Source organism: Gopherus evgoodei, chromosome 1, assembly GCF_007399415.2.
Source record: "Gopherus evgoodei ecotype Sinaloan lineage chromosome 1, rGopEvg1_v1.p, whole genome shotgun sequence".
NCBI classification, from domain to species: domain Eukaryota; kingdom Metazoa; phylum Chordata; order Testudines; family Testudinidae; genus Gopherus; species Gopherus evgoodei.
In genome coordinates this window covers 201,297,137-201,322,687 of record NC_044322.1, presented here as the reverse complement: position 1 = coordinate 201,322,687, position 25,551 = coordinate 201,297,137, and the positions used below count along the sequence as shown (strand labels likewise).

The 25,551-nt window shown below is 46.9% G+C and overlaps 1 protein-coding gene across 3 annotated transcripts in view; it reads left to right on the top strand.

The window, feature by feature from the left end:
* Positions 1-25,551, top strand: part of NXPE3 (neurexophilin and PC-esterase domain family member 3) — a 35,098-nt gene continuing 9,547 nt past the window's right edge. Inside the window, exons 1-4 of one of the 3 annotated variants that reach the window (XM_030582402.1) lie at positions 1-848; positions 2,918-3,137; positions 23,163-23,923; positions 25,072-25,145. In XM_030582402.1, coding sequence (XP_030438262.1) covers positions 3,045-3,137; positions 23,163-23,923; positions 25,072-25,145 — 928 coding nt within the window. In that variant the 5' untranslated portion in view covers positions 1-848; positions 2,918-3,044. Of the gene's footprint in view, positions 925-948; positions 1,755-2,917; positions 3,138-23,162; positions 23,924-25,071; positions 25,146-25,551 lie in introns of those variants that run through there. The other 2 variants (XM_030582405.1, XM_030582414.1) reach the window with 2 other exon arrangements.

Sequence of the window (25,551 nt, the reverse complement as noted above, 5' to 3'; positions counted from 1 at the left end):
TGGATTTATGTTAGCTACACGTCAGAGGAATATGCAGTTTCTGTTGCATCTGCGTATTTCATTGTAGTTGAATTCGCAGCACAGAAACATAGGGGAAAGAAATACACGAAGCAGCCCTGCAGGGTTCAGAAATGGGCTTGTTTTTATTCCTGGTTGAGATTTAAATAAATCCTAAAGGACTGCAGGGCTGCACGTAGCTGCAGATGTCAGTGCTTGATCTCTGATCCATCCTACGCTCTTGTGACAGAAACAGCTTTCCAGGGCCCCTGAAAAACGCTTTTCGTGGCTGCTGGAGAACCCTTGAAGGAAGGGCAGATGGAGCCAGGACTAGACGCCAGGGGCTATGAGGAATGCCGTGTAGCGGAACGGAGCTGTCCCGTGCAGAACGCCAGCGGCTGGGGACAGATGCACGATGCGGAGGGGAGAAGACGCCGCGGAGACCATGCAGCGGCTGGGGGAGGCCAGTACGAGCCCAGCGGCAGCGCGCGGATGCAAGTGGAAAACAAGAATTGCCAGGCCCGCGCAAGGCGCAGGAGCTGTCGGCGCGGGGGGCGGAGGCGGACGATGCGCGAGGGAGCTCGCTATGGTGGGCCCGGGGGAGGCTGTGCAATGGAGGAGCGCCGGGCTCTGCACAAGGTGTAGAGGAGCTGTGTGGTGCACAGTAATGGAGGAGGGGAGATAGGCGGGTTCAGGGGATACTGACGCGCTTTCCGCAGCTGTCTCCTTCCCAGAGTCAGTCCCGCCCAGTTCCCGCCTCCGCCCGGCCCCAGCCAATGTTTTTTTCCGCCGCGCAAGAGCGGGGTGCGGGCAGGGGAAGGCGCTGGCTGGGACCCCGGGATCTGGGGCCGGTGAGTGAGCAGGGCCGGGGTCCAGCGCAGCCTCCCTTTGCGGCGGAGACTCTAGGAAGAACCCCATTTTACCACCGTGCGTGCTGGCGGGCGGGATGGTGTAGAGGTCTTGGGGTTCAGGGGGCCTGGTGTTGGGACTGGCGGGCCGTCATGGGGGAGACTGGCTGGTATTGGGGAGACTAGAGCTGTACTGGGAGGGCAGGATAGGAGAGGTGTGGGGGGTGACAGTCGGTGAGCTGGTAGGGTGCATGATGAGGTACCAGGAGAGGAGCAAGGTGCTGGAGTGAGTGGGGTTTGTAGGCTTGGAGGTTGTACGTCTAGGGTCTTTCTGGGTCTGTGCCACTTCTGGAGCTCAGCTCAGACTTGCCATTTATAAGCCTATGCGTTTTAGCAGGTGCACTTGGGTACCTGTCAGTTTCATCCCAGTTTCCCTTGCAAGGTGCTTCCAGCTACTGCAGATGTTGAGATTTACTTGCAGCCTCTTGCAGGGTTTTATTCTGTGTGCAAATGAGGAAACCTGCCAGCACACAAGATGTATGCAAATTTGTCTGTGTATCCTTATAGCAACGAATGTATATGCTTGCTCTGGGAACGATGAGTGGGATAGAACAGAAGATAAATCTTGAAGCCCTAATTAAATGGGTAGCAGCAGTGGCTGCTTCTTTCAGTTCACACCCACAGCACATATGGACCTTGTCCATATAAAATGGGATTAGACACTAGCTGAGTCATATTTGTGAAAGCTTTCATACGTCCCTGAATAAAAGCTTATTGCAAAGGGCTGCAACCAAAACTTGGTCCCTTCAGTGACTGGAAGTGGTACATTTTCATCCATCAGAATGTTGGAAATATCCTCTTTTCCATGGTATAATAATGCATTTGTTTCTATCTCTCCAATGGCGAAAGGTATGGGACCTTATACATGTATTTATGTACGCAAAAGCCATCATTGGCCCAGGGTTGAACGTTAACTGTACTGGGGCTCAAATGGTGACAGCTTTGGGTGGGGGAATCTAGTAGGAATTTGTTGGGGGGACATTTCTCGAAGAGACTTTTTATTTTTAAAGCAGTCCTTTGAAATTTCTCAGGTGGTTGGGATGGAAGAATACAGTCAAAGGTGCATGATAAACATATTGAATGATAACTCCCTTATCAATTTATTGTATGACTATCATTTGTGTGTGCCTGCTATATATACCATTTAAATTATACATGTATATGTATTATACCTTTGTATTTTTAAAAAAGATTTCAGGATCAAAGCAATCAAGTGTCTCTTTATTTTGTTTAGAAAATATGTAGAAAGCATCCTTCAGGGACGTTGCACAGTATTTACTTGTAAGCAAACTGTGTGATGTAGCTTGGAGCCTTGTTTGCTCGTGTCCTTTTAAATTGCTTTCTGCTACTGCACTGAAAGCATGTCAAGAGTGCAGAGAGCAGGTGCTGTAATTTGACTTAAAGTTACAGGCAAGAGATCATGCAATTCTCTTCCGAGGGTAATGCTATTAAGTATAGGTGGCCAAATTTGGTTTTATGGTGAGGTGGTGAGTCTGAACACTGAAGGGAGTAACGTAGTGACATATCGGTGAGTACTGTCTAGGTAAAATAATAGTACCATAAAAATATATTATCTAGTCTATTTTTCCCTTTCTCCTTGGCTCAACGTTTAGGCCAGGGGTAGGCAGCCTATGGCACACGTGCCAAAGGCCACACGCAAGCTGATTTTCAGTGACACTCACACTGCCCAGGTCCTGGCCACCTGTCCGGGGGGTTCTGCATTTTAATTTAATTTTAAATGAAGCTTCTTAAACATTTAAAAAACCTTATTTACTTTACATACAACAATAATTTAGTTATATATTATAGACTTATAGAAAGAGACCTTCTAAAAACGTTAAAACGTATTACTGGCACGGGAAACCTTAAATTGGAGTGAATAAATGAAGACTCGGCACACAACTTCTGAAAGGTTGCCGACCCCTGGTTTAGACATTCCTAATTCAATGTTAAACCCAACTCTCTTGAATACATCTAGGGACTTATTAAAATCCTTGTAAATGCATTCACAGGAAGAGACTAATGAAGCAGAAGTCAACTCAATCTCCTATGTAATACTGAAACACGATGACATTGGTGCCTGTGGGATATGGAAATCATGACAGTATCTAACATGGTTGAGAAAGACATGAGTGGACAATGTGGCCCAGTTTCTGTAGACTACAGGTTTTCTGCATGATCCTGACAGTTTTGGCTTTTCTGCTGTTGGTCTACAACTTCCGTCAGTTAGAGGTGAGTCAAGCAGTTTTCTTTAATGGTGGAAGAGGTTGAGTAACAGTCTTCCTGTTTAGCTTATGCTACTCATGGGAATTCTGTGGGAAAATGCCCCTTCTCCTGCTTCCTGTGCTTCCCTGCAGAAAACAGCAGGGAAGCAAATGGGAGCTTTGTGGGGGATGGGACATGACCATGTGTGCAGTTTTTTTGAAGGGGGGATTGCCCCCTTGAAACAGAGGCGAGCCACATCTCTGCTCCACTGGCTTTGCAACTGAATGCCACCTCCTGTGTTCTAGTGCCAGTTGTGATCCCCTTTTGTGTGCTGGGAGGTTTCCTGTTTTCTGTGCAACAGTGAGTGCTGGCTGTGGGGCTGGGTAAGGGGGGTTGGGGGGAAATGAAGTAAAGGGGTGGGAGGAAGAAGCAGTGGGGAAGGTAGAGGAGGAGAACGGGGAGGGGAAGTGGGAGTGAAGGGAGGGGGCTGAGATGGGTAAGAAAAGAGGATAGGGGAATCATGGGGGTAAGCAGGCCCCGGCATGTGGTGTCCCCTCGGCAGCAGCTGGGGTTCCCCCATTAAGCAGGCCCATCAAACCCTCATCCTGACTAGCACTATCCTCCTACATCTGGACCCCCCGATCAGCCCCCTCACACCCAGACCCCTATCCCATAGAGCTCCAACCAACTGCACCTGGACTGCCCACCCCATGAAGCCCACTCACTCAGCACCCAGACCTCCCCCACTGAGCCCTCAGCACCCAACCCTCCCCGCTGAATCTCATCTCTTCACACCCAGACCCCCCCGCTGAACCCCAGCCACCTTCACTTGGATCCCCTGCAGAGTCCCATTGCCCCTGCACTCAAAACCCCCCAATAAGTCCCTGTACATCCAGATCTCCCATTGAGTTGCCTGCATCCAGATTGCCCCACAGAGAAACCTCTCCCCCCACACTAAGCCCCTCCATGCTTGTATCCTGCTGGGCTGAGCCTGCCCACCAATACTTGGTGTGCCTGGAACAGAGGGTCAGGATCCTGCGGTGTTTCTGGATGAGACCCGGCCCTTGCACTGTCAGGTTTGGGTGCAGCCTTACTGTTGAGTCCCTGTACCGGGGAGGTGGGGGGGTCAGGGTGATCTCCCACTTCCGTGCAGCCAGTGGTCTGTGCTCCCCACTGCCATGCTGGAGCCACGTTTATTTATTGACAAATAAAATGTGTAGAATTTTAAAACATTGTGTGCAGAATTTTAATTCTTTTGGCACAGAATTTTTAATTTTTTGGCACATAATTCCCTGAGGAGTAATATTGTGCTTGTGACTATGGCTTAACAGTAGATGATAAACAATATCTCTTCCCTTCCTCCCCCCCACCCCCCAAATCTGTGTTTGGACTAAATAAAAGAGGCAAACTATAGTTTCAATCCACATTAACTTCTAACACTTTAAATAACTGGTTTAATTAACATTATTTCATTTAGTTTACAATACTAACTGAATTACTTTTACGTATCAACTTCTTGCTGTGGTGCCTTCCTATCTGCCAGCTCTTACTGTTTATCACTTTGCCACTAAGCTCTTCTTGTAGTATCAGCACTTCTGCTTTGACCTTCTAGGCAATTGGTCCCCACTAAAAGATAATGTCTCCACTTTCTGTTGCACTGCTCTTTCTTCACGTGTTTTGTCTAGGTCTTATACGTACATTTTCTCTGGCTCTACGTGTGCTAACGCTTTCTTATCAGAGTGTTGTTCACCTCTTTTGTGTGTGTGTGTGACTGATGCCCAAAAAGGTCCTTCTGTAGCTCATACTAAAATCATATTACCAGTGAAAGTCTGTATGTTTTGCGTTGTTCTTGTTTAAGGTGTAGCTCTTAGAGGTCAATAGAAAGACCAATGGGACAGTGGTTATGATGTAAACAGGAGAGTAGACCAATCTCCTTTCATCTAGAATTGCTTCACAGTAATGTTTATCAGTTACCTCCAGCAAGTTCAGTCTATCTCATCACCTCTTTCGCCCTTCCTCCATTGTTCCATACACAGCTATTCAGATACATTAATTTCACTGAGTCCACGTCCAGACTAGGTATTAAAATCGATTTTAGATACGCAACTTCAGCTACGGGAATAACGTAGCTGAAGTCGAATTTCTAAAATCGAGGTACTCACCCATCTGGACGGCGCGGCATCGATGTCCGCGGCTCTCCGTGTCGATTCCGGAACTCCGTTCGAGTTGATGGAGTTCCGGAATCGATGTAAGCGTGCTCGGGGATCGATACATCGCGTCCAGACTAGACGCGATATATCGATCCCTGAGCAATCGATTTTAACCCGCCGATGCCGCGGGTTAGTCTGGACGTGGGCTGAGTAGAACTGCTATAACAAAGGGGTTTGTGTGTGTGTGAGAGTTAGGGATAGTAAGTGTTAATCTTCCAGCAAATTGAAATTTAAGCTTCTGGTGCTGAAGAAAAATGAAATTTTTATATTAAATAACTGTTAGTCTGGTATAATTGAAAATGCTTATTCAACTTTTATTCAAATCTGCCGAATATGTAGTACTCTTCTAAGGAAACATAAACTGAATAGCATTTTGCAATAAATGTTTCCTATATTTCTGAAGTTATATGTTCATTTTGTTTTACATTAGAACTTTTGTTTTGCAAACATTTTGTTGCTTGCCAGCTTGGTGGATGCTTTTGAGCATCAAATATTGAGAGACATTTTGTTACATATGGGGAATAAAAAGCATCATAAAAAGTTTTTGAAGTATTCCAGCTTTGAAAGTCAGCACATATTAGAGGTCTCATTGAATAGACCTGTTTAAAGATTCTGGCCAGGGAGGCTGCACTGCCTTTCATAATTAGATACTGTGCAGCCTAATCTTGACTCTGAACAAGGCAGATGTCTTCCGGTTTTCATAGATATTTGGATGATTGCATTTGGCAACTTCCCCTAAAACAGCTGCAAAAATAAAAAACGAGCCTTTCAGCTTGCATTCTGTTGTGCTTTACAAAGCACTGCCTATTGCGGGCAGTGACACACCTTTAAGAAGGGCTCTTAGAAATTAACACTGTTTCAGTTGATTGTGCTGAAGTCAAATCTTGTTGGGGAGATATACTAACAGCGGTTTCTAAATGCTGAATACGTCTGTGGCGGGTTGGAGCCCAGAACCCCCCTTGGGAACTGCCAACTGATGTGCCAAGCCTACTTCTGCTCCTGCTTTCCCTGTCAGCTTGGGACTCCAGGACCCTGTCTTGTTGAGCCAGACATGCCAGTCTGCTCCAACACAGACCCAGGGTCTGAACCACATGCCCCAAAGCTGCAGACTTAACTGAAAGCCACTTAAGTTGTGTTCCTGTCTTTAACACTCAGATGCCCAACTCCCAATGGGGTCCAAACCCCAAATAAATCCATTTTATCGTGTATAAAGCTTATACAGGGTAAACTCATAAATTGTTCACCCTCTAGAGCACTGAAAGAGAGAGATGCAGGGCCGTTTGCTCCCGCCAGGTATTAATACATACTCTTGGTAAATTAATAAGTAAAAAGTGATTTTGTTAAATACAGAAAGTAGGATTTAAGTGGTTCCAAGTAGTTACAGACAGAACAAAGTGAATTATCAAGTAACGTAAAATTAAACATGCAAATCTTAGCCTAATACATAGTAAAACTGAATACAGATAAAATCTCACCCTCAGAGATGTTTTCAATAAGTTTATTTTGCAAACTGGATGCCTTCCTAGTCTGGGTACAGTCCTTTCCCCTGGTACAGCCCTTGTTCCAGCTCAGGTTATAGCTAGGGGATTTCTCATGATGTCTGTCCCTTTGTTCTGTTCCACCCCCTTGTATATCTTTTGCATAATGCGGGGATCCTTTGTTCCTCTGGGTTCCCACCCCTCTTTCTCAATGGAAAAGCACCAGGTTAAAGATGGATTCCAGTTCAGGTGACATGATCACATGTCACTGTAAGACTTCATTACCCACTTGTCAGCACACACATATACAGGAAGACTTACAAGAAAACAGAGCCATTTACAGTCAATTGTCCTGGTTGATGGGAGCCATGAAGATTCCAAACCACCATTAATGGCCCACACTTTGCATAATTACAATAGGCCCCAGAGTTATATTTCATATTTCTAGTTTCAGATACAAGAGTGATACATTTATACAAATAGGATGACCACACTCAGTAGATTATAAGCTTTGTAATGATACCTCACAAGAGACCTTTTTCCATGAAGCATATTTTAGTTACATTATGTTCACACTCATCAGCATACTTTCATAAAATCATATAGAGTGCAACATCACAACATCTAATTCAAATATTATCTTTAACTGGACACTTGGTACCCAATCTGACATTGAGTAAGACACCATAGATTTCCTTTGCTGTTCTTCACAACTAGTTCGGTTACCTATGAAATAGGAATTTTACATCACCACTGATTTTTACAAATTAGTGGGTTAGGCAGACTGTCTTGGGAGTGTAATGTACCTTTCCTATGGCATTTGCTCTTAGTGAAAAGTGGTGATCTTTGTTTCTTTTTTTTTGTTTCCTGTTGCGATCTCTTACTGATTTTTCATTTACAGTAGGATATTGGGGTATTCTTGTCTCTGAACACATTTAATTTTTCATTATTTGTTCTAGAAATATGTGCTCTGACTCTTATTTTTAGGAAGTCAAATTCACAAATATATTTTGGGGGGTAGGTATGTTCTCATATATAAATCTCATTGTATAAATCCCACATTCCCCAACCAAGTTATATGTTGCTATTAAATCACTCCAATATCACATACATTCAAACGGTTCTGATTCTTTTATTGTCCTTGACTTCTCTAAATGTATGTGCTGCTGCATTGTTTATTTTTTTGGGGCATAGCTTCCCAGTCAGTTTAGAACAGGTTTATATGTTGATATTCTTCAAATGAATAATGCTCTCCGAAACGATCTGGTTTGAGGGAGCTTTTTGAGAATCAGATTCTGGAACTCTCCTTTCCCATTGATTACTGTTTAAAATGTGGATGCAGATGCAAGCCACTTACTGTTTAATAGTCTCATGCTAAGAAATGTCACTTCTCTTTGAACTCTTTCAGCTAGCTTTTTAGCTTCAGTTAAATCTTCGAGCTGCCCATCAGGTGTTTGATAGATTATTTGTTTCTTAAGGCTGAGCTGCTCCCATATCAAGGTCCATGATTGAGCGCTGCATTATAGTAAGAGATGTGAGGCGGTTCTTGAAGATATAACAATAAAATAATTATCTTAACGGTGGTGACTTGTTTATCACAGGCAAACAAATATTTACATATCAAATTGTACTTGGACCAACAGAGCCACTTCAGGATTGGCTAGGAATGTCCTTGGGATTTACACATAGTGGGGCACCCATCTCCCAATTTTGTGTGTCTATGAGAACACTTTTTGTAATGTCTTCCTATTATATATTGCTTTCCTCAATGACCATCTGTGCTTCTCTGTCACTTTATCTGTTGGACCACGTATTGTATCTGTATGAATTAGATTGTGAAAGTTTTGACGCAGGGATTCAGCAATACATTCTCTATTAAATCAAGTCCACCTGGGCACTATATATAAATTAATAACAAACCTTCCTAAGCTTGTTGAAAAAGATTTTGTGGCAAATGGGGTGTCGGGTGCGGGGGGTCCCAGAACTTTTCTGCAGAAGATGAGAGATGACTGATTCGTTCTGGTAAACCTGATTCATTGGTATGTGGAGTGAGACAGAGCTGAAAACATAACAAGATAACATTTACCATTCCTTTTTCATAGCTAGTACAAATGCCAGGGAAGGATAATGGCTAGCCCCACTCAGATAATTGGTGTTTTAGGGACATCTAATGCTGCTATTTTGTGGTGTGGTGAGGAGAGGAATATATAAGCATTTGAGTCAGTGTGGTCAGTTCAGGTTACCTGCCTTTGAAGAGCTCTGGCAGCAGAGGAGGAAAATTTTCTCTGGGATACTGATCCACTCTTGAGTCAGACTGGAGTTTCTCTGAAAGAAGCATCTAACAAACCTGCAGTCTAAACTTAGTGACTTAAAACCTGTGAGGTAAGGCACCCAGGATACTGCATACTAGAGGCTTATGGTGGTCCTTGGTGAACAAGGACAACATGCCTTTCTTCTGTGTGCAGTATTCTCAGCTTTAATGCGTAGTGCACTGATTGTTACCACAGGCTGACTAATGCCAGTATGTATCTGCAAAACGTAACAAATACCTTATTTAGTATTGTTGGCATACAGGACGTTCAAATGGCTGTACACATGGTGCTTGTGTGCTGCAGCTCTTCTTTGTTACAACAGAAATGCCACCAGAGTAGTCACACAGCCACCTTGACAGATAAGCAAGAGCATAGGCAGTGCTGAAAGCACCATGTGTAGATCAGGTCATAGTGTTTCTAGTTGGGATTTCTCTCCAGGAATGCTAAAATGACACTGTGCAGTGTGGTCATGCCTAAGCTTAAGGAGTTATGCTGTCATTCCATTGATTCAGAGCTGAAATCCCTTTGAAAAATCCAAAATAGCTTTCTCAGCCCAATAAGTGGAATGTTTGGTGTGGAATCAGGTTTCTATTTCATGGAGAGAGATATTACAACAGAGTTTTGTCTTGCCCATTTGGAGATAAATGTATACTTAGCCTAACTGCTTCCAGTGATCTGGAGAATCAAAGCCAGAATCTTTACCTTACTGTTGGGGCCTGTACAAGAGTTCGCCATGGCTCTACCCTCTCCGGGTGGCAGGGAGCCACACCAGCTCACTACACACAGTTGATCCCGGGCAATTAGTCTGGCTGTGGGGTCTCCCTCGGTAGCCCTTGCTGTAGCTGGCTGAAATCCGGTCAGCTCAGCCCTGGTTCAGGGCAGGGCAACAATGCTAAATCTGGGTTCTGGCTCTCAGTCAGGGCTGAGCAATAGTAGAAACCGCGCCTTAGGTCAGGTTGGGGCAACAAACGCTGAGTCAGGAGCTCAGGCCCTCAGGCAGGGCCGAGCAGTAACAACAGAGATAAACCCAGGCCCTAGGTCAGGGTGGGGCACAAACACTGAGTCAATATGCTCAGGCCCCCAGGCAGGGCTGAGCAGTAATAACAGGCTCCAGCCTCCTCAGGTCAGGGAGAGGGGGAGTCTGCTACCCTGGACTGGGGTGGCAGGGGGGATGCAGGCCCTCCCACTCCACTGCATCCCAGCCCGGGGCCCTAGCAGCGGCCGAAGATCCACTGCTTAGTCAGTGGGAATCCTGGCCACAACACACCAACATAGGCTTTGCGGGTGCTGCAGCCAGACTGGGGTCGGCTGCCCCCAGGCTACTTCTACACTCCCCCTTGGGCCCTACCTGGGTGCTGGGGTTGGCCTCGGGGGGTCTGGGGCATGGGTTCGTAGGCGGCGGCAGGGGTTACTCGGCACATCCAGTAGCTCCTCCAGATAGCGGGCGCAGGGCAGGCCCAGCCAGTCTGGGCGGCCGCCTTGGGCCGCAGGGGTTTGCCAGTCGCGGGCTCCGCTAAGGACATCTGTTCTCTCCGGCGGCTAGGCTCCTACTGAGCGCTGAGGGCCGGCCTTTATAGTTCCAGGTCGCCGCCTGACCCTCTGAGGGGTGGGCTCAGAGCTCCGCCCACTCCAGCCTCCGGATGGGCTCTTCTCCCTCTAGGGTGGCGGGGCGCCACACTGCCTCACTACAGGGCCATTGTACCACTTGGGTTAAATATTGTGCCAAGATATTAATATGATTCTGTCCAAAAGTGTTTTACTTTTGAAGAATAAGGGCATATCTCTTTTGGCATCAGTTTCTTTTGCAGACTTTTTGGTTTTGTTTGTGTGTAGGGAAATAATCATCCAATAGGACTAATGTCATGAAGCAGGTATTTCTTTATATAACACTTAATAATGTGCTAGCCGCTTTAGATATGTGCAAATCCCTGCCCTGGATGTCCAAAGTGAAACTTAAATCATAATTAAACATAACAATTATTGAAAGGATGAGAATAAAGTACAAAGTTTCTGTTGTCTGAGTCCATTATATTGCAGTGCAGAGTCTTAAACAGTGCTTTTACTTATTTTCCTGCTCCTCGTTTTTAACATCTATCATAGTTCAGGGCAACTGCACCCATATTCCCCCTTTCTGCTTCAGGAAAAGCACCCACTCCCAGGCTTCCAGTATCCCCAGCATCTCCCCCTCCTGACCAGGATTTTTCCAGGCTACACTATTCCCTGCCTACACTGTGAATTCCCCAGCAAGTCAGACTTCCTCAGGAGGTCTGCTTTGCCATCTTCTCAGAGGCTGTAATTGCCCACAGTTATGTTACCACACAGCTCTTTCTAAGCAAGCAAATTTATTCTTAAAGTAAAAACACTACAGTGAAAACATATTAAAACAATGTAAGAACCTACTTTCTTGCTAATAAGCTTAGCAGAGATCACTCCCAACTTCAACAAGAGTTGTAGCAGGTGATCAGTCCTTCAAAGAATGAGCTCCTAAGATACTTAAATGTAATTCAGTAAGGTTAGTCCAGGAAGTTGCCTTATCTGACTAGTTAGGCAAGTCTTTATGTGATGTTGTGAAGGTCAGCAGTATAACTGGGTTAGGAAAAAAATTAGATACGTTCATGAATGCTAGGTCTATCATTAGCTGTTAGCTCAGATAGTCAGGGATGCACCCCCCATGCTCCAAGTGTCCCTAAACCTCTGACTTCCAGAAGCTGGAACTGGACAACAGGGGATGGATAACTTAATATTGCCGTGTTCTGAAGCATCTGTCACTGGCCACTGTCAGAAGGCAGGATATTGAGCTAGAAAGACTATTGGTTTGACCCAGTGTGGCAATTATGTTCTTTACATCAAGCCATCAGTTGCCAAACATCCAAGACAGTCAGCCCGTTCTAGAATGTTTTTTTTTGTCAGTTGTTAAGTTTTTAGCATTGTCTTCAACATTTAGAAAATCTTACTTACATAGCATCAACCATGTGCTGTGAGGTCAGAAATGACCTGTTCCCTGTCTAAGCAGGCAGAGAGTAGGCACAAGGTACAAAGGATATGATACTATAAATATGATACTATAAAAATAAGAAGACTGAACTATAGGATTGGACATTCTTAGTTCCATATAGTGTCATTTATATTTTCGTGGGGATAAAATCTCTTCTCCACACTTCTTCAGAATTGATCTGTACCATTTGGACCTTTTTTTTTCCCCACTGCAATTTGTTGCTTTTAATGTTATAGTTATGAATGCTGGTTTGCAACAGTGAGGCAGGGCCGGCTTTAGGCCAATTCCACCAATTCCCCCGAATCGGGCCCTGCACCTCAGAGGGCCCCGTGCCCAGTGAGAATCTCTTCCCTGGCTGGAGGTGCCTTTTTAATTTTTACTCACCTGGTGGCGCTCTGGGTCTTCAGCGGCACTTTGGCGGTCGGTCCTTCGCTTGCTCTGGGTCTTCGGCACTTTGGCGGCGGATCCTTCAGTGCCGCCGAAGACCTGAAGTGCCACTGAAGACTTGGAGCACAAGCCCCATGTGTTTATATAATATTTAATAGGCATCCCTGCCGGGGCCTTGTCAAAACTGTTCAAATTGGGCCCCACACTTCCTAAAGCCGGCCCTGCAGTGAGGCATTCAGATGTAGGGGTGGCAGGTTTGTAGAAATTTGGGTGGTGCCCAGAACCTGCCCCTCCAAACTCCACCACCCACCTGCCTAAGGCTCTGGGAGGGAGTTTGGGTGTGGGAGGAGTTCAGGGGTGCAGGCTCTGGGATGGAGTTTGGGTGATGGGTGCAGGCTCCGAGCTGCAGCAGGGGGTGGGAGTACAGGAGGGGGTGAGTGGTGCAGGCTCTGGGAGGGAGTTTGGGTGCAGGCTCCAGGAGGGAGTGCAGAGGACTGGGGTGCAGGCTCTGGGAGGGAGTTTGGGGGCAGGAGAGGTTTTGTGGGAAGGGAGTGGGAGCTGTGGGCTCTGGGATGGAGTTTGGGTGCTGAATGCAGGCTCCAGGCTAGGGCAGGGGGTGGGTGTGCAGGAGGGGGTGCAGAGGGAAGGGGTGCAGGCTCTGGAATGGAGTTTGGGTGCTGTCTGTGTGCAGGCTCTGGGCTGGGGCAGGGGGTGCAGGCTCTGGGAGGGAGTTTGGAGGTGGGAGGGTGTGTGGAGGGAGGCAGTGCAGGCTCTGGGAGGGAGTTTGGGGGCCAGAAGGGGGGTATGGGAAAGGTGTGGGGGTGCAGGCTCTGGGAGGGAGTTGGGGGATAGGAGGGGGTGCGGAGGGAGGGGCTGCAGGCTCTGGGAGGGGGTTCAAGGGCGGGAGGTGGTGTGTGGGAAAGCAGTGTGGGTGCAAGCTCTGAGAGGGAGTGAGGCTCCTAGGCAGGGTGGGCCCGGGGTCTCCATGTGCTGCTACCCCCAGGCTCTGCCCCCGCAGCTTCCCATTGTCCGTAGGGGCACTTGGGGCGGGACACAGACCCACCCCACCCAGGGGCTGCAGGGAGGGGCCGGTAGCCATGTGGAGTGAGCAGGCAGGAAGCTGCTCAGCGCCACTGTGCTGCCCGTGGTGATTGGGGGCCCTGGGCTGTTTTAAATAGCTCAGGGGATGCACAGGTCGGGGAGGGCGCTTGGAGGTGGAAAGTGGGGCCGAGGGAGAGACCTGGCATCAGACAGTGCTCGAGCTGGGCCTGTGGTGCCTGGGCACCAGTAATATTCATGGTATCCAGGCACCAGGGGCCCATAGAACTCGCCACCCATGTCCAGATGTGTTAAGGCAGGCTAAGAATTATAGCTGAAACAGGGTTATGAGTTTTTGAACAGAGCTGAAGTTTCATCTGCTTGGAATCATACTGAAATTTTAAAGGATCTTTTTCAAAGTTTTCTGTTCATCAGCCCTGTATTGGGTACTTACCTGAGTAGTCAACTACAGATTTTCATTTGTACATGAGGGGATTTCTCCCACACTGTAATTCCTCCCAACCCTTTCAAAGGGTCCACAGGAGGTCAACTAATCCTTTCTTCAAGTGACGTCTGTCTCAGGGCCTTCAGATGCAGCTTTGGGACATTTATACATGGAAACTGCGAAGCAACTCGCTGCCTTCACAGTGCTGTCATTGTTGGTCAGTTTTTGGAGAGTTTATCACCTGAAATTAACCATGAGGGTAATCTAGAAAGTCACTAAATATTTAAGACTGTCTCCCAGACCACTGATAATAGGACATAGACCATTTCATCTCTGTGTTTGCAGTCTGAATCCATCTCTGGCCGGTGAAAGCCAAAAGCCATTGCTATCTGATGGCTTTTTGGTTGTGTGGGTGACAGCTGATTACAGTCCAACTGTCAGTGGAAGGTGGCCACGTCACAAAAGACGTCTCAGCTGACACTAACTTGCTTTGCACTGCTTGGTACACTTGCTGGGAGACATGGCAGAGGCCAGACACTGAAAGGACATGGTATCTTCTGACTTTGAAAAGTGTACCCTCCAAGACAGTACTGTGGCACGCTGGTGGGGCAGTGTGAGGAAGCTTGCAATGCCTGTATAATGCCTGTTGTGCGGATAAGTATAGGACTTGCATAGTGCATGCCGCCAGCACTACGTTGAGACTAAAAAAAAACTTCTGCTAATCATTTAAAGTGTATTCTGTGCATTCTTATTCTTAAAAGTATCTAGCACCCGGAAGCACACTAAGCACCTCTAAGAGCATAAAGACACAGTCCCTGCTTGGAAGAGTTGAAAATTTAAATAATGATAGTGTGGAGAGACATATGGGGAATGACTGAATAAAGATACAAAATAATGTCGTGTGCTGCCATGTCGTGTAGAGGATTGAGTTACATTAGAACTTCACTAATTCTTATGAATTACTGGGAAATCCACTGTATTACTGAATCTTGTGAATTATAGGGCAAGAAAACAAAAATCTTTGTTTTAATAAAAAAAAACTCTCTGTTTTATCTCATCTCTTTTTAGATACTGCAGATGTAATTTTTTGAAACTTTATAATGTAGAGTAATATATCTTCTAAAGTATCAGAGGGGTAGCCGTGTTAATCTGTATCCTCAAAAACAACGAGGAGTCCCGTGGCACCTTAAAGACTAACAGATTTATTTGGGCATAAGCTTTCATGGGTTAAAAAACCCACTTCTTCAGATATTTTGTGAAGTTGATAAGGCCTTAGTAATTAGTAAGTAAAGCAAAGAGATCTCATATTAAGTCTTCACTGAGAAGTAAGAAGAGTTTCCCTATTTTGTGTATCGATTAGCTTGGAAAATGTCTCCATAACCCCTGGCTTGATGCATGTTTGAACCGAGGCCTGAAGCTGAAGGGTGTACTTCTCAAGTTGAAGCCACCATGAATTCACTGGTGTCTTAATGTTTTCCCTAAAACTTATATTTGGGAATACTTTCAGTTTGCTGAAGTTCCAGCAACTTCCTTAGAGTTTTCCCTCTTTGTTAGCCTGACCTAGCACTTAAACCTTCCTAACTTTCCTAAATCTCCCTCAGTTTCATGGAACACTTGATCTGTGCTACTTTTACCCCTACAATATTGTGTTTACTGATTTAGAGCTTTAGAAGCATGTGAAATCATAGTCTGTCCTGACGAATGCTTGAAGAATGGGTCTTGTCACTCAGTATTCTACTTGTGTAACCATTAACCAGTTCATGCATTCATTCATGTCTTTCAATCATTTTTTGAATATCTGTAATTTCTTGACTTTAAACAAGGAGATGCATGTTTACACAAGGATGATGAAAAGTAATGTAGAGTGACTAGACAAATACAGCATGATCGCCAAAGGCAGTGGACAGTCTAAAAAGCATGTAAATGTGTGGGATCAGTTTTGTCCCTGGAGTAATGTAAGCAACTTCCTTTGCCTCATGTTGGTGATAAATTTGGCCCGTTGTGCCTTAGTTTTAAAATAAAACATTAGCTAGCCTTCATATCTTAGGCAAAGGAAGTCTTATAATTATTACCTTACTGATACTTTGCTGTTGCATGGATGTTCAAAATGTAACCATAAAATCTTTGGGCCTAATTTTCAGAGCCTTTGTGTAAATGAGAGTCAGGCATCTAGTTTCTCAGAAATCCTAGGGTGAATATAATCTTCTTCAGTGTCCCTGTGCCACTAAAATATTTGATCACCACCTACACCAGGGATGGGCAAACTTTTTGGGCCAAGGGCCACATCAGGGTGGGGAAATTGTATGCAGGGCAGGAAGTTGGGGTGCAGGAGGGAGTGTGGGGTGTGGGAGACGGTGCGGTGTGCAGGAAGGGGCTCAGGGCAAGGGATTGGGGCAGAGGAGGGGCGTGGGTGTATGAAGGGACTCAGGGAAGGGAGTTGGGGTGCGGAGTGCAGGAGAGGGCTTAGGGCAGGGATTGGGGTGCAGGGTGCGGCAGGGGGCTCAGAGAAGGAGGTTGGGGTCAGGGCCGTCCTTAGGATTTATGGGGCCCTATGCAGCATTATTAAACTGGTGCCCCTATGCCCAACGGCAGCCTGAGCTTACAGCCTGGCGGGGGCAGGGAGGTGGGCAGAGGGACAAGGCAGAAAGCATAACGAGACACCTGGCCCACCTCACGGTGGCGGAGAGTCACAGTTCCACTCAGAGACCCCTGTACCCTCTCCCTCACGCCAAATGGACATGAAGAAGGTACCTAATTAAAAGCACTTCTGATTTGGTAATGAAAAATGTCAGTCACAGGTTCTTTGATATGCCCTGAAGTTTATTTATTTGCAAAAACTGTACAGTAAGAGTCAGCTGTCTTGCTGAATACAACATTAAATATTATGAAATACATGATGCAGCTCTTCTCTATTTTACATTTTCTTAATCAGTATTTCTAAACTGATTTTATATTTTAAATGTACTCTTAAGCCTTCATAAAGTAATCATTCTAGATTACTGCAGATTAACTCACTGAAACAGACATTATTTTAAATTAATCAGTCACAGAGGTTTAGTGTGTATATAACAATACTCCTTGCTTTTAGGAAAAGGAAACACTAGTTTACTTTGTGTGATCTCCATAATAATAGACATGTTTATGAAATTTCACCAACTTTAAAAAATATGTTTCCAAAGATTTTGGGCATAACAAAGGATTTTATATTTTTCTAAGGTTCTGATTTTGCTGGAGGTTTCTCTTAAAACTAGTTCATCAGATAGTCAGAAGTAAAGAAAGGGAAACTTTGTCCAGCTATCTGGAAGCAAAGGGGTGTTGTCCCTTTAAGGACTCTCTTCAGTGGCAGGTGGGGAGGCAAGGGGGTGAAGGGAGAAAGGGATGGACAGGAAGACTTTGGAAGCAAGTTTTTTTTTTTACTGTAGTAATTAAAATGTGTGTTTTAGATAAGGTGATCTTTTGAAATAGTTATTTAAGTTTGGGGGGGATAGCTTAGTGGTTTGAGCATTGGGTTGTGAGTTCAGTCCTTGAGGAGGCCACTTAGGGATGGAAGCAAAAATCTGTCTAGGGATTGGGCCTGCTTTGGGCAAGGGGTTGGACTAGATGACCTCCTGAGGTCCCTTCCAACTCTCATATTGTTTTTTAGAGTATGGCTACACTTGAAACTTCAAATCCTGATGGGGTTTAGCTTGCAGCGCTGGGAGCCGCGCTCCCAGCGCTGCGGCACTGTTTACACTGGCGCTTTACAGTGCTGTATCTTGCAGCGCTCAGGGGGGTGTTTTTTTCACATCCCTGAGCGAGAAAGTTGCAGCGCTGTAAAGCGGCAGTGTAGCCAAGGCCTTAGAATCATAGAATATGTCTGAAGATCCAGGCATTTAAGGCTAAAGATGATTGTGCATCTAAAAACTTATGCAAGGATTTTTTAGAGATGTGATTTTATAATCTTCACCAACTCACTAATGAAATATTTTTAAAGCAAATTTTAAACTAAGGTCCTGTAGATTGACATGTTCTGAGTAAATATTACAGTCATGCACAACTGTTTTTCTCAGTAAATTCAGAAACTGACAGAAAGTGCCTGGCGGTTTGGCAAATGCCTGTTGAATGGCTTCATTACCCCCTGAATGGCTCTTTAACAGTTTCAGTGTTGTGCTAATAGGTCTGGCAGGCTGGAGACTTTTTCACTTTTAACTACTAGATCCCCTCCTGAGGAAGACTCACCAGGCTGCAGCAGCCAGCTGTGGGAACCTGCAGGAAGGGTCAGAACAAGGATAGGAAAGATGGGAGGGTGGACACTAAGACCCAGTGGTGCCCCAAATTTCAGGTGCCCTAGGCATGCCTATGTTGCCTATGCCTAAGGACAGCCCTGGTTGGGATGCTGTCATAAACAGATAGTTAAGGGTTAGTGTCTCTTTTACCTGTAAAGGGTTAACAAACAGTGAACCTGAAACACCTGACCAGAGGATCAATCAGGAAACAAGATACTTTCAAATCTCAGTGGAGGGAAGCCTTTGTTTGTGTTTTTTGGGTTTTGCTTTGTTCTCTCTGGGTCCTGAAAGGGACCAGACGTTCAACCAGGTTTCTTGCCAATCTCCCTGCTACAGTCTCTTATATATTCAGAATAGTGAGTATTAAGTAGGAAAGGCGGTTATAGTCTTTTGATTGTTTTTTGTATTTGCAAATGTGTATTTTGCTGGACGGATTTTGACTGGTATTTGTGCTGGGGGAGACTTCTTTCTAGTGTTTATAAGCTGAAAGACCCTGTAATATTCCATCTTGATTTTACAGAGATTTCTTACTTTTTTTTCTTTTATTAAAAGCTTTTCTTTTTAAAAGACCTGATTAATTTTTTCCCCTTGTTAAGGCTCAGAGGAACTGAGTCTGTACTCACCAGGGAATTGGTGAGAGAAGGGAAGGAGGAGTGGGGGAGGAAAGGTGAATTTCCTCTGTGTTTTAGATTCATGGAGCTTGAATCTATCTATCTCTCCAGGATAGCCCAGGGAGGGAAAGCCTGGGAGGGGGAGAGAAGGGGGAGAAAAAAACCTGATTTCTCTGTTTTGTAATTCAAGGAGTTTGAATCACGGTGATCTCCTAGTGTACCCAGGGTGGGAAATATCTGGGAGGAAGAAAGGAGTGGGAGGGGAAATGGTTTATTCCCCTTCGTTGTGAGACTCAAGGAATTTGGGTGTTGGGGTCCCTCAGGGAAGGTTTTTTGGGGGACCAGAATGCCCCAAAACACTATATTTTTGGGTGGCGGCAGCCTATCAGAACTAAGCTGGTATTTAAGCTTAGAGGAATTCATGCTGGTACCCCATTTTTGGACTCTAAAGTTCAGATTGAGGAATTATACCATGACAGGTGCACGGGGTGCAGGCAGTGGTGAGCTGGACCGAGTTCATGCCGGTTCGCAGGAACTGATTGTTAAATTTAGAAGCCCTTTTAGAACCGGTTGTTCCGGGACACCCAGTTCTATAAGGGCTTTATTCAGAGGTGAAAGTAAGCTGGTACAGGCCAGTACGGAGGACCTGTAAGAAAAGGAGACTGACTGAGGGAGGGAGAGAGAAGCCTGCTTCCTGCATAAGAATAGTTTAAACTCAGCTGTTCCCTGATGGTTCAGCCCCCAGAGCTAGGTTTCTGGCATCCTTGTTAATTTCACTCACAGTACCTGGGGGGAGGGAGTCAAGGGGAGGGTGTGTGTGACCATGGCAGGGGTAGTCCTTTTCTGCCCCCGGGATGAGGGGATCTCTCCAATACTAATATACACAACAAATACAAGCACAGCTTAAATCCAAAGCTAATAAAAGCAGGTGGAAGGGGAAAACTCACTGTCACATTGGTTTCTCAGCTCCTCCCTCCCCCTCCTCCATCCAGGCTGCAGACAAGGCTCTGCATTCCTCCTTCTCCCCACCCCCAGCATTGGTTCTCCTCTAGATTCTAGCTTGTAATAGGGACACTGGCTGCTGCTGCCTGCAAAAGAACAGTTTAAACTCAGCTGTTCCCTGTGCAGTTCAGTGCCCAGAGCTAAGAGTCCTTTCTGGCATCCTTGTTAATTTCACTCCCAGTTGTTGTTGGGTGTGTGTGACCATGGCAGGGTGAGTTCTTTTCTGCCCCTGGGATGAGGGGATCTCCTAAACACAATCAAAATCAGGAACCATTTCCAAGTTCAAATCTATCCCATTCCCTCCCCAGCAGAGGATCATGGTTGTGATGTCCAAACTGCTTGCAGATCCTCTTTGAAATGTTACTGTTTAAAAAAAACAAAACACAAAAACCATGAACAACATGGTGGAAAGATGTGTCATGATGATGAGGGTTTATTTTGGGCAAAGCAATTTTGCTAAAGCAACTAAAGATTCACAGGGAAAGCAAATAGCCCCCATAGACAAAACCACAAAGGGATTGGAGGGGAAAACTGAATATTCAGGGAAATTATTGTGCCTCCTTTGAAAGAAATAGTAGTTTTCATTCCAATCCACCCTCTTTATATATTGATTTAAACACCTGAAGTAATAACCTTAGGACATTGGGTGCAATCTCAGATCTCTTTTTGTTTTGTCCTGCCTGCAGAGTGCAGAGGCTGAAATTGACAAAACTTTCTCTAAATATCTTGTATATTTCATGAAGGCTATTCCTGTTTCATTCATTCACCCCTGACTTCCCCCCCCCCGGCTCCCTCTCTGGCTGGCTGGCTGGCTGTGGTTTTTGCCTTGGTCACTTACTCCTTGGCAGACTCAGTCCAGCGGCATCTGCTGGCTCTCTGCAGGCAGCAGCCCACAGGGGCTGGTTGCTGGGATTGCTGCTGGTCGGTGGCAGGCTGCAGCTGCATTGTTTGTGACACATTCATACACATACACATACATACAGTCAAGAGGTGAAAGTAAGCCGGTCCGGTCCGGTACAGCATACCGGCAAGAGCCAGTACGCTGTGCTGGACCGCATCAACTTCCACGGTGGGGCGTGAAAGGGCTCTGGGCTGCCCGCGGCTGCGGGCAGCCCTGAGCCCTTTAAATCCCAGCCGCGTCTGAGATTTAAAGGGCTCAGAGCTCCCCGCTGCTGCTGGCAGCCCAGAGCCCTTTGAATCCTGGCCACGGCTCTGGTGGCTGGGCTGGGGCCAGGATTTAAAGGGCTCTGGGCTTCCCTCAGCAGCAGGAGCTCTGGGCCCTTTAAATCCCTGCCCCACCCCCACAAAGCTTGGGGTTCCCCCTGGTGGCCAAAGCCCCAGCCTTTAATTTGCCTTGAGCCCGAGGGGGCTCCCAGCCACCTCTGCAGCTGGGAGCCCCTGGTTGATTTAAAGGCTCTGGATCTCCCAGCCACAGCTGGTTCCCCAGGGCCTTTAAATCTTGAGAGGCCCCGCCTTTTCTGGATGAGGCCACACCCCCCTCAGGACTCTGGCAGTACTGGTAAGTCTTGTAAGTTACTTTCACCCCGGCTTTATTTAACAAAAGCTTCGGCAGATGTCCACTCCGCCCTGGCTCCAGCTCCCTTCCCCCTCCTCCCCTGAATGCACCACCCCCCTTCTGCTCCCCCTTCCCTCGAATCAGATGTTCGCAGGAAGCCTGAAACAAGCAGCAGGCACGATGGTGAGCTGGGGTACTGTGGGAGGGGAGGCGTGGCTGATCCAGGCTGGCCAAGCAGCTCCCTCTGGCCCGGCTCCTGGTCTCGGCTGAGCGGCTCCCTCCGGCCTGGCGCCCCTGGCCGAGTGCCCCCAGCCCCAGCCCAGCCCCAGCCGAGTGCCCCTGGCTCTGGCCCCGTGGCTTCCTCCGGCCCGGCTCCAGGTCCCGGCCGAGCAGCCCCAACCCAGTCCTGGCCAAGCGCCCCTAGGCTCGTCCCAGCCTGGCCCGAGCGCCCCCAGCTCCGGCCCCACGGCTCCGGCCTGGCCCCCGCAGCGCTGGTGCTGGTCCTGGCCCCACTGCTCCGGCCCGGCCCCCGCAGCGCTGATGCTGGTCCCGGCCCCATGGCTCCAGCCCGGCCCGGCTTGGCTCGGGCATCGATGCCGGTGCTGGCCCCGGTCCCGGCCGAGTGGCTCCAGGCAGCGCAGTAAGGGGGCAGGGAGCAGGGAGGGGGTGTTGGAAGAGGGAAGGGGAGTTTGGGCAATTTTAGGGGGGTGGATAGGGGTGCGGCTGTCAGAGGGCAGGGAACATGGGGATTGAATGGGGGCAAGGGTCCTGGGGGGGGCAGTCAGGAAGGAGCAGGGGTTGGATGGGGCGGTGGGGGGCAGTCAGGGGCAGGGATTCCAGGGATAGTAGGGGACAGAGAGAAGGGGTGGTTGGATGGGGCAGGGGTCCTGGGGAGCATCAAGGAACGTGGGGGGTTGGATGGAGCAGGAGTCCCGGGGGGGCCGGCCACGACCCCCTCGTGGGGTGAGGGAAGGGAACCTGTTGTTAATATTTTGGCAGCTCATCACTTGGTGCAGGGAGCTCAGGGCAGGGAGTTGGGGTGCAGGAGGGGTGTGAGGTGCAGGCAAGGGGCACAGGTACAGGGTGCAGCAGGGGGCTCAGGGCAGGGGGTTAGGTGCAGGAGGGGTGTGGGGTACATGAGGGGACTCAGAGCAGGGAGTTGGGGTGCAGGAGGGGTGTGAGATGCAGGCAGGGGGCTTAGGGCAGGGAGTTGGGGGGCAGAGTGTAGGAGGGGTTCGAACTTCAGCCTGGTGCCGCTCACCTAAAGCGGCTTCGGGGTGGCTGTGGCGCGCACCCGGGCTAGGGCAGGCTCCCTGCATGCCGGCCCTGGCCCTGGCCCTGACCCTGGCCCTGGCCCTGGCCCCAGCCCCGTGCCGCTCCGGGAAGCGTGGCCCCTGGGGGAGTGGGGACGGAGGGCTCTGCATGCGCTGCCCTTGCTGCGCCTCCAGGTACCTCCCCTGAAGCTCCCATTGGCCAGGGTTCCCCATTCCCAGCCAATGGGAGCTGCGTGGGGTGGTGCCTGGAGGCAAGGGCAACGCACATGGAGCCCTCTGCTCCCTCCACCCGGGAGCTGCTTCTGAGAGATGTGCTGGGCCCGTGGCACCATGAGGGGCAATCCCGTGGGCCAGATCCAAAGCCCTGAGGGGCTGGATCCGGCCCACAGGCCATAGTTTGCCCACTCCGACCTACACTATCAAAAACAAAGCACAGTTTTTATGGTTTTATATCCTGACAAAACATTGGTCACTTGTAATGTTAATAGCCCATTTTCTAATAGTCTTCTTCCTTTGCAGCACTTGGATCACAACACTGTTTCGGCATTAAATTGGATAAAGGAGACCGGTGACCAGCAGTCTTCATCACCAACAACTAAAACTACCCGAAAGCAGTACTGTGATTATGAACATCAAACTTTGTCCAAAAGAGAACAAGCTGAGGAGGAATCCTTGTTTGCTGCTATACAGTGGCCAAATCCCCCGGTAGGCAAAATCCCATTTATAAGAAGCACTGATCCTGCCCACAGCAATTTTGTGATTGTGAATTCCCATGTGCGCTTCAAGGTGGGAGATCAGTTAGAGGTGCGTGTCCACATGAAGGATTTTCAAGGCAAACCAAAACAGTATGGTGGAGACTACATACAGGCGAGAATTCACTCTCCTCTACTGAAAGCTGGAGCAACGGGAAGGGTTGTAGATGATCAGAACGGGTTTTACAAAGTCTTTTTCACTCTACTTTGGCCAGGGGAGGTCAGAGTATCTGTGTCTCTGGTCCACCCTAGTGAAGGGATACAAGTCCTGCAGCGTTTACGGGAAGAAAGGCCAGATAGAGTCTACTTTAAAAGCTTATTCAGGTCTGGTAGCACTTCAGAAACCACTGTATGCAATGTGTGTTTGCCTGGAGATCTGCCTGTCTGTAACTTCACAGACCTCTACACTGGTGAGCCATGGTTCTGCTACAAGCCGAGAAAACTGTCCTGTGCCAGCAGAATCAACCATGCCAAGGGAGGATATCAAAAGGGCCTTCTGACACCTTCTGAGAGTCTCTTTTTCCAAACGTATGTATGTATGTATGTTCCTCAATATATGCATAAGTGTGCACACTATTTTTTTTACAGTCATAATTTAAGTTATATCTGTGCTTATGTTGACAAGAGATCAAGCAACAAGTTAGTTGCAAAGTTGATGACAGGTGCTGGATTGACATTCCTGGAGATAGAAGTCTTCTCTTTATTTGCAAAACACATACCGCTTAATTAGTAACAGCAAAAGTTTTCCCCATGCTGCCCAGCCTGCATGCTTCAGTCTTAAACTGAAGAAACTAGGAGAGAGGTAGTTGAGTCTCCGTGTCCTGAAATCAGTACTAGGCTTGTCTGCTGACACTGATGAGTGTTACTGCCACCTGTGGTAGTGGTTGGTTTTGTTTTGTTTTTGTGTGTGAGTGAGATTGCTCCACTTATTTCAGTCATCATTTCAGTTTGTTCATAACTCTAAATATGCATTTGGTACGTACATTACACAAGAATATTGATGATCAGTGTTATTAGTTTTCATATAATACCTCACAAAGCATATTTTATACAAAAATTATTACAGTAGTGTGTGAATACAAGGGTGGTTTCAGTCACAGTAATTTTTCCTTAGAAAATCAGCATGTTATTGCTAAATTGATTGCCTGTTGTGCTCTTCACTCCTTCTCAATCACTGTGGTCTGAAATGACAGAAAATGAGTGCATGACAGCCTTCAAGTATGGATTATTCCTATAGTAGAACCAGAGAGGTCACTGTATAGCACTATGGCTCTGCCTTCCCTATACAAGAATGTGTGGGTCTCAGCCAGTAAAAAGCCATCATGGCTTAAGGACTTCATGGGATCCATGAGGTAGCTCCCCTAGTGTCTTGTACGGACTTCTGATTGCTGCAAGTGATGTACCCCGCTGGCTTTGTGCAAGTAAAAATAGGTTTATAAAGTAAAATCTAATATCCTAGGACTACCAAAATGTTAAAGCTTTGGCTAAGTGGGATTAAGAGAGTTGTCTCAAGAAGATTAATACTTATTGATTGGAGTGCTAGAAGGTAGAGTGCGCCTTAAAAATAAAAAACTTACCACCTATGCAGTGTGTGCACATGAGTTAGATGCTAAAAATGAACTTGAAATATCCAGCATTGCTTTATTACATTTATATTTTTCTTATTGTTCTTCAAGTGATGTGAATATCAAAGTGCCAGTACTTCCCAGTGGCCCTGATTCAGTGACTGTAGAACCCTTAGGACTTACAGGTAAAGTGTCTTTTAAATATCATTGTTTTGTAAATCATAGTGAAATCAATAGAAAGGGAAACAGGCATGATTAAATAATACTGGAGACTGTTTTCCCAGTTATTTGGCAATTTTTTTTAATTTATGCATTGAATACAATTAGATGGTAAATCTGTTTTGTAAAATCTATTTATTTAGAAAGTATTAATAGTTTTACAAATCTTTGCCATATAAATGTAGAAATTAAACAACCATTACAACAGTGAGCTTTTGTTTGAAGAGGCGTTGTCTAGGAATAGAGTCATCAGTTGATCTTACACTCTCTGTCACAAACTCTTACTAGGGTTTGTTCCTTCTGGGGGAATTCTGCACCACTGCACATGTGCATATTTAATGTGCTGTGCATATTTTTATTTCCCTCCGCCCC